This window comes from Brienomyrus brachyistius, chromosome 3 (genome assembly GCF_023856365.1).
Source record: "Brienomyrus brachyistius isolate T26 chromosome 3, BBRACH_0.4, whole genome shotgun sequence".
Lineage (NCBI taxonomy): Eukaryota > Metazoa > Chordata > Actinopteri > Osteoglossiformes > Mormyridae > Brienomyrus > Brienomyrus brachyistius.
This window is the reverse complement of record NC_064535.1, coordinates 30993909-31008889: the sequence shown is the minus strand read 5'-3', so window position 1 is coordinate 31008889 and position 14981 is coordinate 30993909. Positions and strand designations below refer to the sequence as shown.

The following is a 14981-nucleotide window of genomic DNA, read 5'->3' as shown; positions in this document are numbered from 1 at the left end:
GGTAAAGGTAGCTCATTTTAACAGACTCACTTCCTTACTCCCAGCTATGGCTGAAAGATATTGGAAAAGGTTCACATTGTGGTTTTTCAATTGTTTTTGTTAGAAATATATGAAACAAAAGGTTAATAATTTACTCAAAATAAATTGCAGCCAAATATAAAGTATTGTCCACCAATAGAGGTTGTCAAATAAGTTGGTTGGTGTTGCTGTGAGTTGTGCCAACAGACAAAGCAGTGCCGGAAAAACAGGTGCTTGTGCTCAAAATCATCTCTAGGCAATCAAAAATATTTCCATACTGTGGAAGACAAATGTCTTTTTGTGAACAGGTTTAGTTCACTTTCCTCATCCTCATTCATTTTGGTTAAATCTCACAAACCTGCCACATTGTCTATGAGTGAATCTAACAGCAAAGAACATGATGATAATTGGGTCTGAGAGTGCTCACGCAAAAGCAGGGTCACTAAACTTTAGATTTCTTAAATAATCATCCTAAAAAGGAACAATCATTAAAATTACATAGGTAACTTTTGCTTCCTATGTCAGTAAAAATGTTCTAGTACAATTTATTGATGGTCTCAACCCAGCTATCAGGGTCCCAGTGATATGACATTGGCATATGCATAACAAGCAATGTCAATATCAACATTGCACATTGTGCAGACCTTCTCCCAACAATTGTGAAACAAATCTTTGGAAAAAACTAATTTCACAAAGCAATATCTTGGGAGTTAACTTCCTTCTTGTCTTATTACTGAGGCCTGTCAGCTGCTCAGGCCAGCATGTTGATCTAAGCGACAGGGCACTCTGCTCCACAGGTACTGATGCCTGCCAGGGCCCCGCACACATCATCCAGCATAATCCCATCGGGCTCTCAAGCACCTGAAACCACAGACTCTCCATCTCCACCTACGGAAATATTATTGCAGGAAGCCGGAAAAAAAATATTAAAATAGCAGGCAGAATTTTTTTTTTTGTAATAATGACAGATATAACAAAAAGACTTTCTATTACGGTGCTTTCAGTTTTAATATTTTTAATCGTTGATTTTATTGCAGTAACGTGGAGAAGGCTTATCCAAATAATAAATCACAAGGAGAGTAAAAATAGCTAATACCAATGTTTGTTCTTTGATAGAAGCTGAAAATTCCTAATAATTATACCCAGGAAATCTGACAGGGTGACCAAGCCCTACGATAATTAGAAGGCGAGCTGAAGTGGCAATTTTCCATTGTTTTTTCTGGATAAGTTTCCCAAAGTAACATATTTAATTATCCAAAAAATACAGCAAAAATCCTTCTAAGGAATACACCAGAACATACACAAGTTGAACTTCGCAATTATATTTTCACAGCCTGGATTAGTCATTGTGCTAGTTTAAGACCTGAGGTTAGTAAACTGCTGCAAGGGTAATTCCTGTTTATTAGAGGTTGGAATAGCTTTGAACAATTAGCTCAGTGCATGGCCCTACTCCATAGGTTAGCAGTATATGGTGTGCTCCTCGTTTGTAAGTTAGCTGTATGTGGGTATGGCCCTGCTATGTACTGTAGATTAGCTTTATATAGGCATGACCTTACAGTACAGGTTAGCGGTAGATGGGCATGGCCCTGGTATGCAGGTTACCTGTACATGGGAGTGGTCTGGCTCTATAGGTTTGTTGTAGATGGGTGGGGCCATGATCTGTTGGTTAGCAGGCCTGCTACGTAAGTTTGCTTTATATGGGCATGGCCCTACGCTATAGGTTAGCCGTATATGGCCATAGTGCTGTAATATACGTTAGCTAAAGATTGATGTAACCCCTGTGTAGGTCTGCTAAAAATAGGCAAGTCTCTGCTCTGTAGATTAGCTATGAATAGGTGAGTCTCTGTTCTGTAGGTTAGCTATGAATAGATGAGTCTCTGTTCTGTAGGTTAGCTGTAAATTGGTGTGGCTCCGCTCTGTAGGTTAGCAAAAATGGGTGTGGCACAACTCACCACATATACCTTAACGTATGCCATGTGTATAGTGACAATAAAAGGCATTCTACTTCTAATACTAACAGGCTCAAGTTACTGAAAACAGGTCAGCAGAGTCAAAGTGGAGTGAGTTCATCTCATTATTAAAACACCAATGAGCCCTTTCATTTGCTAACAATTTTACGTGGTATTTGCTGACATCACAGTGATCATTCCAAAATTCTTGCTAAAAGATAAAAATAGCTATTCTTTTCATTACAAAAGCCACTCCTGCTAAAGAAAACGATCAGTCGCATGGAACATGACTGAGATACATCCCTAAATGTCTGTGTTCATGTGCTGTAGGATCAAAAATGACACATTTGATGAATGGGCTATGTAAAATCCGATATCCTGTTTATCCAGTGCAATGGTTTGCATTTCCTGGTTTACTGGCATGTTAGGTTTTTGACACCAATTTGCCTTACAGTGTCAAGTGAGGGGGAAAAATTTGAATTCAGGTTTTAAATGAGATGTATGACAAAATGATAACCACCCCAGAGCAAAGGGCAATTCAGGTTCCAGCCTTACAGGCTCCCCAACATCAGAGCCGGGGCAGTACAGGCTTGCTTGGCTGGACAGAGCAGCGGACAGCCCAACAGCAGATGTTATCAGAGGCCCATGGCGTGAAGGAGATGGCCCACTGTCACAGCAGAGGCCGAATTAACGGCTTTAATGCAGCGTGGAGCCCTGGCAGAGAGCCCCACTGAGCAGATCGTCCCACCGCCAGCCTCCGCATCCTCTTTACTTCACAGAAAGCTCTGCATTTACATGAACTATAGAAAAGTCAGTGGGAGTAAAGGGCACTTTTCTTAGGAATCCTAACACCCAAAAACCCAGAACATTTGTACTGCTGCCAAAGTCAGACTTCCACTGACTGGCAGAGCCTGAGATGAAGCATTACTGTGGGCAGTTTTTTAAGCTAACAAAACAGGCCCCATAAACACGGGACGAACTGGACGGGCACAAAGTCGAAGTTGAGGCCACAGTGTTGCTCAAATACAGGGGTTCCATCAGCCAAATTCCATCAGCAATACAAAGCCAAGGTCCATTGCCATTGATCCAGATACAGACTGAAGTCAGCCAGTTGGTGACCACTGGTCTGATATAAAACTGAAATGGCGCCCTTTCACCCAAATTGCTTGGATGTGGACTCTGTTTGTTACATGACAAAGGCCCCCCCCCCACAGAGGCTTTTCTTACCCATCATGTTGTAGAGGCTCTGAGGTGCAAACTGCTTCGGCATCTTCTGCAGTGCCTCCTTATACACAGAGAGTGCCTCCTGTGGATGAAACCAAAGCCAGTGGATTTAGGATGGAAGCTCAGGTCATATCCTCATGTCTCTGGCCTCTCTGTGGAAACCACCATTGTCATCCAGGTGTATGCCAGAAGTCAGTGCCATCTATATCTTGTCTAAACAAATTAAAAACGGACTGATGCTTAGGTGGGTGGCAGACGACATTAAGATTTAGGTTGTGACCAAAAGTAAATGTTTTAAGTATGTAGGTGTGCATGTACTAAAATGTAATTTAGCGTGGCATGACGCTCTGCTTGCGGGTGGAGGTCAGAGGGCCTGCTCTTCCTCCCGAATGAGCTCCCCACCCCAAGGATCCACTCACCTCCTGGTGGCCCTGTTCATGCAGCAACTTGCCCAGGTTATACAAGCAGCTAGTGACCGAGCTCCGGTGGGCGTGCGGATCTTTCAGGTTCTCATCGGGGATGTCGGCACAGGTGAGGAAGGTGCGCTTGGCCTCGTCCAGGTGTCCCTCAGTCATCAGGATAATCCCCGTGTTCAAGTATGCGGCTAAGAGATTGGCAGAAAAAACAAAGTAATCAAAGATCAGCACAATATGTGCTGTGTTCATCCTTCACTTGTTGTTGCATCTTTACAAAAATTAACCAATCCATCCATCCGTCACTACAGGACAGAATATACAGATTTATGAAAACTATTTTCATTGAAAATATGTAGCTCTGTTACAGTGTTTATTACCTGGGTATTACAGAGCACCAGTTATTGGTGTGCCATAGTTTCATTCATGACAGAACTTCCCATATGAATTTCATAACTGATATATACGGTTCCACTAACATCTGAAGCAATGTTATAGAGATTACTTAAAATGATCTCCATTTAGAATAATCACATCTACCAAACATGGGGAATGTAATTACTGTCTTTACTTCTGATTTTAAGATAACAGTCTTTGTGATTATTTAATGTTAATCTGAAGGACAACGGGCAGGTCTTGTCCTGCCTCTGTTAAATCTAAATGGGAATAACAAGGAAGATACATTTTAAACATAACAGCTAGGAAGGTAGAGAGACAGAGACACCAATAGATCCAAACTGGTACACCAGATGGCCTGGTGGATAGAGGAGGGACTGGACAGAGGAGAGAATCACAAGTAGCAAATCAAAACCACTTTCCACCTGAATTTATAATCAACTACATGAAGTTGGGATTTAATCAGTACAAATGAGGGGGTGTTGCCCCCAGAAAGCTGGCCCAGAAACAGAGCAGTTCTTGGTCAGTGGGCACATTTGCAGCTGCCAGTCAAAGGTGGAGGTGAGTGGGGACGGCCTACTTACAAGCTAGCGAAGGCCTGCTCTCAATGGCCAGCTTATAGTAATGCAAGGCCTCGGTGGACCTGCTGTTTTCCTGAAGCAGCAAGCCCCTGGAAGTGAGAGGCCAGAGGGGATACATGAGACCACTCAGCAAGGGTAGCAGGCAGAGTAAAGGCATGCTGTCATTACAATAGGGAGTGAAGTCATGGTAGAATTTCAAATCAGATCACCTGATGCCATTAGTTTCGATTTACCACATCTGATTTACCATTTCGATTTGAAACAACGTGATTAGCAAATCGCAAAGGCTGCGATTTAGGATATACATCATACAGCACATCGGACCCGGGGTTTAAAACTGCTGTAAGAATAGTTTCACAAATTCATGCTGCTCCCTGTGTGACAGTCATTCTCACCAATCACAAGCGCCGTATTTCTCGTGTGCCAGTAATGCTCACCAATCAAAAGTGGACCAAAAAGGCGTATAAGCCCACAAACAGCAAACAAGTGAAACCCAAGGAAAATGTTACATTCACGGTGTGGAAAAATACTGATTCCGCTACTGAGCTATAAGTGAATTTCCTTCCTATTTCACGGTCTGAGATTGTTTCAGAAAGGTCCTACTGATGAACAGAACCGGTGAGCTCCTTTTAAACACCAGCGTCGATATACTTCAGTGTATCATACCTTTTGTTTTTGTTAATAGGCAATAGCATTAGGATACTGCTAAGCCATCAAAACAACAATGAGACAGTCAATAATTCGGTCGGTACCCCCAAAAATCCGTACAACCCATAATACAGTCGTGTTTATATTATATGTTTTTGTGCTTATTAATTTAATTATTATTTCCAAATATTAATCTTAATCTCACAACAGTGATATAATAAAAGCCATGCTTTAACATAAATACTAAAACAATAAATCGGTTTAATCGCTATTAACATGAGATTTTCTGTTCTCTGTTCTGCACATACATTTACATGTATGTAAGTTTTATTGTAGTCTGTAGGGTTTGATGCAGCAAAATTTAAGTTCAGAATGGAATATACAGTAGATTTGCCATAAAATTTCTTGCGTGAGAGTCTAAGTTTTCAACCCTAAACACGTACATTTTTGTTTCACCTGAATTGATTAGATTAGAAAATAACAGTATACAGTTGTTAAAAAGCAGAAACTTCGACCAACATGAAATCACCAATAAATGATTTCTATTTATTCAACATTTTCTAAAATGCATACTACGTTTAAAAATTTCCAGCTTTACGGACAGAACAGCCACTCTGTTATGAACAATACGGCTTTTTGAGAGTTGTTAGCTGCTGTTATTAACACTAATAACACATTAGAGTAAACAAAAGGGCTGCCTACACTGATGTAGTTCTTGCTTGTTCATTAGCGTGGGAAAAGGCAGTTCTAGTGTTATTAGTGGGTAATCAGCGTTACCTGCAAGATCACTAATTTTCTTTTTGCTGCAATTGTTTTCATTATTACTTTATTTAACTTGACACACCACATCTTTAAATTCTCATCCTTGCATTAGAATATAGACCAGTTCATATTGATGGTATCTCATGCTGCATCATATGTTTTAAAATTACTACACACTGAATATTGAACTGAAGCTTGACATAAAAAAATTTAATCGTAAATCAGATCGTAATCACAATGTCAGAAAAATCGCGATATTTTCCCCAAATCGTGCAGCCCTACCACAGCTTGTCATCATAACTATTTTGGATTCATGACATGGACCTTGAACCGGGCCACATCTGCCTTGCTGCTCATAGCCACAGTGATATTCATAGCTCCTAGATAAAACTGGGGCGTGCAAGAAGTCACTCATACAAATCTGAGGGCCTGAGGAATGCCTCATTACACTCTTATTTCTTCAAACAGGAAAACAAATCAAAGATATTACAGTGCAAAACATACATTAACTTTGAAAAGTTTTTGGCAATCAAAGGCAATGAAATGAAAATTATTTTCATGTTGCTAGTGTTTTGTTTGTCAGCTTAGCCATTTCAAACCCTCTCTTAAAGTCACCCCAGTATTTGCAACAATCATCCAACACACCATCCAATTATGTATTTTTTTGACTCAAACACTCACATACCATGTTTGGCTAATCGATACCTCGTTGAGTTAACCAAGTAACTTAAGTTTCATTACCAGCTCACAAAATTATTAAATACAAGGAATGGCTGGAGTGCCCCTGATGAGACATTTAAGGACTGAAATGGTATTCTTCAAACCATTCAACAAGATATCAGTACCATTTTGGAGAACAGAGGACATTCTAAGGCTTTTGTAAGCAGCAGTCTATAAAAGTAAACATACAGACAAATATACTAAAATTCGCTGTTAATTACTGTCCCCACCATTTCAGCTTCAACATACTGCAAACATCTGTAGTTCTACATTGTAAATAATGATCACGAAAACAAAATATACTCTCATTCATGCTGTTATACCTTACACCAGTGTTTCTCAACTCAGTCCTCTGGCAACCACAGACAGTGTACATTTTTGCCCTCTCCCAGCTCCCAATACATCTGTACCTGGTATTTGGTGTTTTTGATTGCTCTGTTCAGGTGTGCTGGGCTGAGAAACACTATCTAACATTACGATGGACACAAATCTGTTCCCAAGGTTCCCCTTGTTGGACCAAGGATGAGGAATGTTGAGTGTCACAGTTCTTCAGAAGAATGTAAGGCAAATAAGGAAGGAAACCTACTCACAGGTTGTACAGCATGTCCGCCATGTTTCTGCGATAGTACAGGGCGTTCCTGTAGGCTCTCTCGGCCTCCATCACCTTGCCCTGGTTCTTCAGGACGTTCCCTAGGTTGCCCCAGGCTGCCAGGGACAGAGGAGCCCAATTAAAAGCATATCATTCACTTTCTACCATGTAAATTGTTATTTTTGTCCAGAATGCATTGTGCTTGCCCTAGGCAAGGTCAGCTGGTCCAAAGTAGCCTTCTGCTTAATGATGCTTATTAACTACTTACTGAAAAGCCTTAATTGAGGAGTTATGAGCAACTTCCTAAAGCACAATAATTTTTTTCACTGTACTCAACAAAACTAGAAGTAAAACACTGTGTTCACCAACTACGTACACATCTGCTCTTACTCTCCGGGTTTCTGATCGAGTTTTGGTTATTGTAATCGTCCAGTCTTGTCTAGCCTCCCCCCCCTCATGCAGTAAATGAAAATGTGTGTTTTAGGCTACTTTTTGACCAAGCATATTGACTGGTTCCTCCAGCTGAATGCTGTGTTTATTCATTGGCAGGAGGAGAGCCAACCACATGCTATCGAGTTTACTATCGTCGCAGTTCAGTGGGAGTTGTGGTTTCTGTAAACATACCCACACACTCGTAATCAATGGCCAGGTCCTCCCTGTCCCCCCTACAAATATGCAATACTGCAAAAACAATCATGGGGCGGGCGGTTAACTTGCAGTTCAAAATGGATGCCTGCTTGTTTAACCTTTGCCTTGCTGTCTCTTTTCTGTGTTTGTGTATATAAATATTGTATTTTAAAATGAATTTATAACAGACAATCACAGAGGAAAAGAAGGCAACGTCTGGTACATATTCTTCTGAGAATGGGTCTTTTTAAATTTATGATTTTTTATTTTTTTTGCAAGATAACCCTTTTTAGTTTGGTATTCTAAAGTATACCTGCTGACATCTTCAGGCTTCATAAGACCAGAGCCACAGTCACTATAGTAGTCTGTATAGTTAACAAGGGTGGGACAGTCACACTGATACATGACTGGAAGTCAAAGTTCAAATCCTACTAGCTATGGAGAAATGTAGTGGCAATGTACACTTTTGTATATCTAATCTATAATGTGAAGACAATATTTCCATCACCCTAATGTCATACCTCTAAAAGATAACTGTCCTGCATATATTTATTTATTTTTGTATGTCTTTTGGCTTGAAAATGAAGTCATATTAAACAAATGCTAATTCATGCCGTTATCACATTTAATGACTAAAGTGAAAGCAACACATTGATGCTAATTGTTTCTGTAATGGTTCATGCCAAATTCCATGAAATCCTTAGTAGCACAACATGCAGTAACAGTGAGACAGCGTTCACTTGCTAAAGCAAACAGACTGCAGAGTAATAAACTGATGTATTAAAATTCTTAGAAGGTAAATGAGCACCACATTACCTTCTGTTTGTGTTCTTAGTTGTCTGCAAGCACACATTGTGAACATCTTACTCACATCCTTAGCACATATTTAATTCCATCTATCAACACTACTCTAAATGCAGGTACCTCTACACCAGTTACTGAGTCTGTGTTAAAGACTTTTAACATCCATCCATCCATCCATGCATTCATCCATCCAACACTTATTTAATAAGGCTCATAATTCTATTGAGCTGTTTGGAAGACAACTATATGAAAGCAATTGTGTATTGGGTAAATGCACATATAATGTGTTTGATGGTGTATGCGAGTTACCTTTTGCAGGGTTCACGGATATCCCTGACTTGTAAAGCATCTCCTCAGTTTGCCATTCGTGGTTCCTTAGCATGGTCTTTACGCCGTAGAGGACTAGCAGACTGGCACTGCAGTACAACACGAGCACCTTGAAGAGCCTGCCCCTGAGTCTGATGTAGAGGCAGCGCATGGCCACTGTCACAAGCAGGCAGAAGCCCATACTGGGGATGTAGAGGACCCGCTCAGCTATCACGAAGCCCACATAGAAGAACAGATTGGTGGCAGGGAGAAAGGGGATGGCTAAGAGGCTCAGAGAGAATGCCACTATATTCTCCAAGCCAGGCAGGAAGCCTGCCAAGGCACCATGACTACCGGTACCATTGGTGGTATTTTTCGGGGATGCAAAGACAACATCTGAGTGGCAGTCATGCCCATTGGCGATGGGCTTCCCGTTGGCAACGTGGGACCTCCCATCAGCCTCCACCAGACCCCGGAGTCCGATCCATGCCAGGAAAAGCAGCATGGTGTAGAAGGCCAAGATGTGCAGGTTCCTCCAATCGACAGTGTTCTCCAGCAGGGGCACAGCATCCATGGACCAATCAAAGCTTAGCATGTTCGGGCATAGGAGGAGCCACACATTGGCTGCTGGCAGGTAGAGGAAGGTGAGGGTCCTGGCCAACAGGCTGGGCGAGTCAGCAGCAGGGTTGTCGGAGTTGGAGAAGCTGGGGGGTTTGTTGCCCATCCAGTAGAGACGGGCCCCCAGCAACAAAGCTCCCCACACAGCCAGAAAGCCCACCCGACCCAGCAGGTAGGTGCTTTTCCTCTGTGGCAGAAACACACACAGGTGGCAAAGTCTCAACACACACAGAAGCTCATGATAATTCACACCAAATGTTAATCTTGGGGAAGTTTCAAACCAAACACAGAAAGGCAAGATTATTTCCAGTCAGGACCTTGCTCCTAAGGAACTACGCAGGAGTGCCGTGTTTGTGAGCGATGGGACACACTTAAGTGTTTCTGCAATGCTGTTTGAAGCTCACCTCCATGCTCAATTTAGTTGGCTTTGGCCTCGCTCCGTGCTGCTGAGTTTGATCAATGTGACAACAGCTGCCAGTCATAACACAATTCCCTGCCAATCAGTCACCCGAGACGTAGAAACGGGGACATTCCACTATGCCACAAATGCATCAGGTCCCATAAAGCACCAAATGGGACTAAAGAATCCTCTAACTAATACACCATACAAAACACTAAAGTTTTATTTCAAATTCCAACGAGGAAGACCCTTAAGGAATTTTACTTGCAACTTAATGGCATATCTGTGCCTCTGCACAGTGGAGTGTGACATACACCTCACCTACCACATTCGGTGGTATATATTCAAGCCCATTTATCATTTTTCAAACTAGATATAACCCTGTTCCAATACAGAAATTATGATGTATTTACAGGCTGTTGAAATGTCTTTCTGCACATCTACACTTAAGCCATCCACCCTCTCTTACCTATCCCAGGGGGACAGAGGAGGATTAGCGGAACCGCCAGTGTTTATTCTGCTGTCTCTGATGGAGTTTTGCAGTTTCCTTTTCTCACAGCATATTTAAACACAAAACAAACCAGGCACGCATCTGCTGACCTATGACTGTTACAAGGGCCCAGTAAAGCAATGATGTCGGAGCCGTAAAAGGGGCCGACCATGATGATGTGACTCACAGTGTACACTAGATTTGATTATGCGGGTCAAGATGAAGTTTAACTTACTTTACATTCCTAACTTGATAGCTAAACTCAAGAGGGAAGGGAAAAAAACATATATCAGTAGAACTAATACAATAGTGTACAGTCCCTTAAAGAAACAGCAGACAAGAAAATGGTTGGTTCTACAAATGATTCAAAAACATATAAGACATACAAACAGATAGTTACTCCAATAGTTCATCTGTTGCAAAAAAAAACAGCAAGGTTATCCTGTCAGAAAACATGTGGTACACCCTGGCGTCAAATAATAATAACAATAACAACAACTTGAAGTGACACAACAAGGTGGCCTCAATCTGCAGTGGGCTAGGTGGACAAGGGCCTAAGAAATGGTACAAATTCATGTCTGAAACTGTCGTCAACATAGGTGACACAACCATCATGTGGGACAGGGATTCAGCAAATCACTCATATTTAGTGGTCCACTTCAAAAAGGAGAAGCAATGACTGTTGATCGGGTCCATTTCTGCATATTACTTATCCTGGAACACAGTGGGAAAGCTGAAAGGTGCCCTGTGAGTAAAAAAGTGAACATCCAGCAACAAAATGCAAATAGTCTGACCTCCAGTGACCCCTTGTTTCTCCTATTTACACATACATTAAACAAAAAGCATGGAGGACAGATCAAAGTAGGTCAGTGAGAGTGGGCTATTCATAAATAAGTCTGGCTCCCCAAAGAGTAAAGGTTAATTCCAGACATTTATCACTGGCCCTCATTAAGATGAATGAAGGGTGGAGAGGGCATGTAAAAGCAGCCATATGGAATCTTCCAGAAGCTTACAATGAAGAATGATGAACAGAGGACAGGAACCGTCATCGCTATCATCACCATCACTTATGAGGCACAGTGTGCCACTGGGACCAGAGCCTGCCATCAGAGAAAACCTCAAAGAGAGAGTGGAATGTCATAGATACTGTAGATGGTCCCATTTACATTAACGTTTGAGGATAAGCTACACACTTCACTAAAGCATAACCGACTTGGGAAACTCAAGACTGATACATCAGGGTCTCTCTAGTGAAAGGAACCAGTTACAAGAATGGATCTGTAAATGTTGTTCTACCTGCTGTGAATCTTCAGCTTGGCTGTATGGAATTCTCGAAAACAGAGGGTTGCTTATCCTCAATCCGAACACTTGAGCTGACTGTTTTTCTTTTGAAAGCCACAGTCATCCCCAGTGACTCAGATAAGAAGGCCCTGAAGATTCTTGGGGTGTTCAGCTGCATTAATGAATGGACACTCTGGTACATACAAAAACAAAACTTCTGAAGAGCCTGGTAGAACAGTCTTTGGTTCTATGAACTATGAAGGGTTAAATGGGAGCCAGACTGCCATTGGATATCCTTTCATAGATGTTTGTATTCAGCTGAGTTTACTTAAGTTATGAAACATGAAACCTATAGGCTTATAGCTGTGTGACATTTCCTCTAATCCTGACAGCTGGCTTGATTAAGAGGGGAGGACTTGTGCATGGTACTGTGTGTGTGTGCTCTAGATAGACCATTTTTTCGGTCCCCAGAAGGGGAATTAGATTTTTAAAAATCTGTGACTGCAGAGTGTGTGTGTATGCATGGATTATGTTTATATTATATTGTGGGGACCAAATATCCCCCACAATGTGATAAAAAATTGTTATGTTGATGTGGTGGGGACCATTTTCAGGTGCCTACAATGATTCATGAAATGCAATGAAAAGAACAAAAACGCCAAAGATCTCAAACCAGTTTGCTTTCTTATACTTAGGGTTTGGGCATAGTAGGGGATATGGTTGTGATGTTGGGGTTAGAGTTTCCCCCAAAGAAATGAACAATTACAAGTGTGTGTGCGCGTGTGTGATACACTATTAGTCAAAAGTTTTTGCACACCACATGTTTATTAAGCATTCTTCCATTTATTTAATAAACTGCAGATTTTTTATTCTTGTTAAGCACTGGAAAGTTCAGTAAACAACTATAAATGAAAATATAAGCCAAATAAAACAAATTTCCTTTATAACGTGAACGAATTATGTAACAGTGCATGTCTGACATCCAGTTAACTGGTTGTGTGGTGATGGCAATCAAATTTTAGGATGTCATTTATCTTTAAATGCACTAGTTAACGTTCATCCCATTAAAACAGAGCAATATTTAATGTCCCTTGTAGAAAGAATGCCTCAAATTTTAATTCACATTAACGTGTGGCATCCTTATTGTGTGTGCAGTCGCATATGAAGATGGGGGAGATTAGCGTGTAGAGCTTTGTTCATGTGTATATCAGCGCATAGTGCAAGTGAGGTTAAGTTCCTAACTCGTTACTACACCACAGGAGGGTTAAGGCTGTTGCATACTTCTCCGCACATGCGCAGCACTCGTCTATATACTGTGCTTATGCATACATGGAATTGTCCATAGTTCTCTGGTCAAGCTGCATATTTTGCACATGCACCCAACGTGTCGTATTTATATTTTTATTAATAAAATTTTCCGTTGGCAATGTGGGCCCTCCCACCAACCTCCACCAGAAGTTTCTCTGCGTTTTAGAAATTCAGAGAACCAGCTCACAGGGTTGCCAACTTCGGTCAGGTGGCTGGTGTGAGATTTTCAATTTGAGACAAGTCTGCATTCCCATACACAGGCATTTACATGTATGTAACTGTTTTATTACCTTGTAAATAGTCTGTAGGGTTCGCAGTGACCTATCCCAACACTCGTCGGTAATGATTGTGAACCACAAAGAATCGGTCATGTGCAGATCTGTGTGTTCACCGCTGCGTGGACACAAATTTGAAGTGCAGCAGGCGTTCGCCCGCGGCGCACAATGATGAGAAGCACATCAAACTTTCGAGCAGATACATCCGCTAGTACGAGTGCAGAGATTAATGAATCAGCCTTTAGGCTTCAATATGCAGCAATCATGTCTGAAGACCAAGTCAAATCAAGTAGGCAATTAGTGACAACAAAAAACCTATAAATCACCTCAAAGTTGAAGCTGAAACACTGGTTTCATGATCAGTCTGCCCTACAACATATTTAAGGCTATTTATATAAGAGCTGACTATATAAGAGCTGTTAATTTTTAACATCTCTCTTTGTTCAGACAGTAGGGTCAGCCCAGGCACACTGTCGTCTCCCATGGCGTGACAGAGATCAGAAGAAGCCTCGGCATTGGGATACAGTGTGTACTGTTCAGCAGCAAATCACCAGGGTGCTTGGTGGTAAAGCAATATATTTAGCCCCCTACTGCTGCTGAAGACCATCCTTTCAGAAATTACTGTCTGAACTTCAGCTGACCCTGGGCATAGGCCGGTTTGAAAAGCTACACCTCTCCAGGCCCAGAAGTGAACATCCATCTCAGGAAAGATTACAGTAGAATAAGCATAGGGGAGTACCAAGCCAAGACTCCCTATTCACAGTATTTCAGAACTACGGGGGGGGGGGGGAGCTAGGTGTTCTTATTCAGAGAGACGCTGAGAGCAGAAGGCAAAAAACCTAGGATACGGACTGGAAGAAACAGGCTACTTCTATAGCAGACCTGGAGGCCACATCTGCCCTTGTGTCCAAGAGGAGCATGCTTTAGGAGAGCAGCAGGACAGACCGCCTTCCTTAGACTGAGATCAAGGAACACTCACTTCCAGGTTACCAATGGCAACGTAACATTTATATATACTCACTTCTACAGTGTTGGTACTAGGCCTAGCCTCACTAAGTAGTGACCATTAGTCTTTCTGAGGTTATGGGACGTTTGCTGGCCTAGCCTCACAAGGAGGTAGATGTAAAGAGAGAAGGAAAGAAGCAAACAAACAAGCAAATAAATCCAGATATGTAAATAAATAAAGAATCAGACTTTTTTGGTGGTATGCCATACTGCCCTGACAATTTAACACCAGCAAGCTAATTCATTCAGCATTCAGCTGGCCTGTCGGCCTGTCCAGAGAGCAGCTGCACACGGCTCTTGAATTGGGTTGTGGGTTGCAGTGACAGATGGGTTGAAATTGTATGTCATGTATGGATTATATGACTAGTTTGTGTTTCATAGATGATCTGGCAACTTCAGTAATGTCAGTTTGAGGGTTATGTAAATTTGGAGTTTCCTGGGACAAACAACAAAATGGGAGGGTGCAGGAAATACGGGAGAAACCTGTGAAGAACAGGATTGTTGGTAGGTATATGTTAACCTCTTTGAGCTTACAGAATGTTTGCCAGCCAGGCCTCATTAGGCATA

General features: G+C 41.7%; 1 protein-coding gene across 5 annotated transcripts in view; it reads right to left on the bottom strand.

The window, feature by feature from the left end:
- The window catches only part of LOC125738038 (protein O-mannosyl-transferase TMTC2-like), a 108851-nt gene that overhangs the window by 40566 nt on the left and 53304 nt on the right, over window positions 1-14981 (bottom strand). For all 5 annotated transcript variants that reach the window (XM_049006521.1, XM_049006522.1, XM_049006523.1 and 2 more), the window contains 5 exons: window positions 9041-9842; window positions 7302-7416; window positions 4585-4670; window positions 3611-3795; window positions 3195-3273 (listed from right to left, as the gene is read on the bottom strand). In XM_049006521.1, the coding sequence (XP_048862478.1) occupies window positions 3195-3273; window positions 3611-3795; window positions 4585-4670; window positions 7302-7416; window positions 9041-9842 (1267 nt within the window). The remainder of the gene's footprint in view (window positions 1-3194; window positions 3274-3610; window positions 3796-4584; window positions 4671-7301; window positions 7417-9040; window positions 9843-14981) is intronic.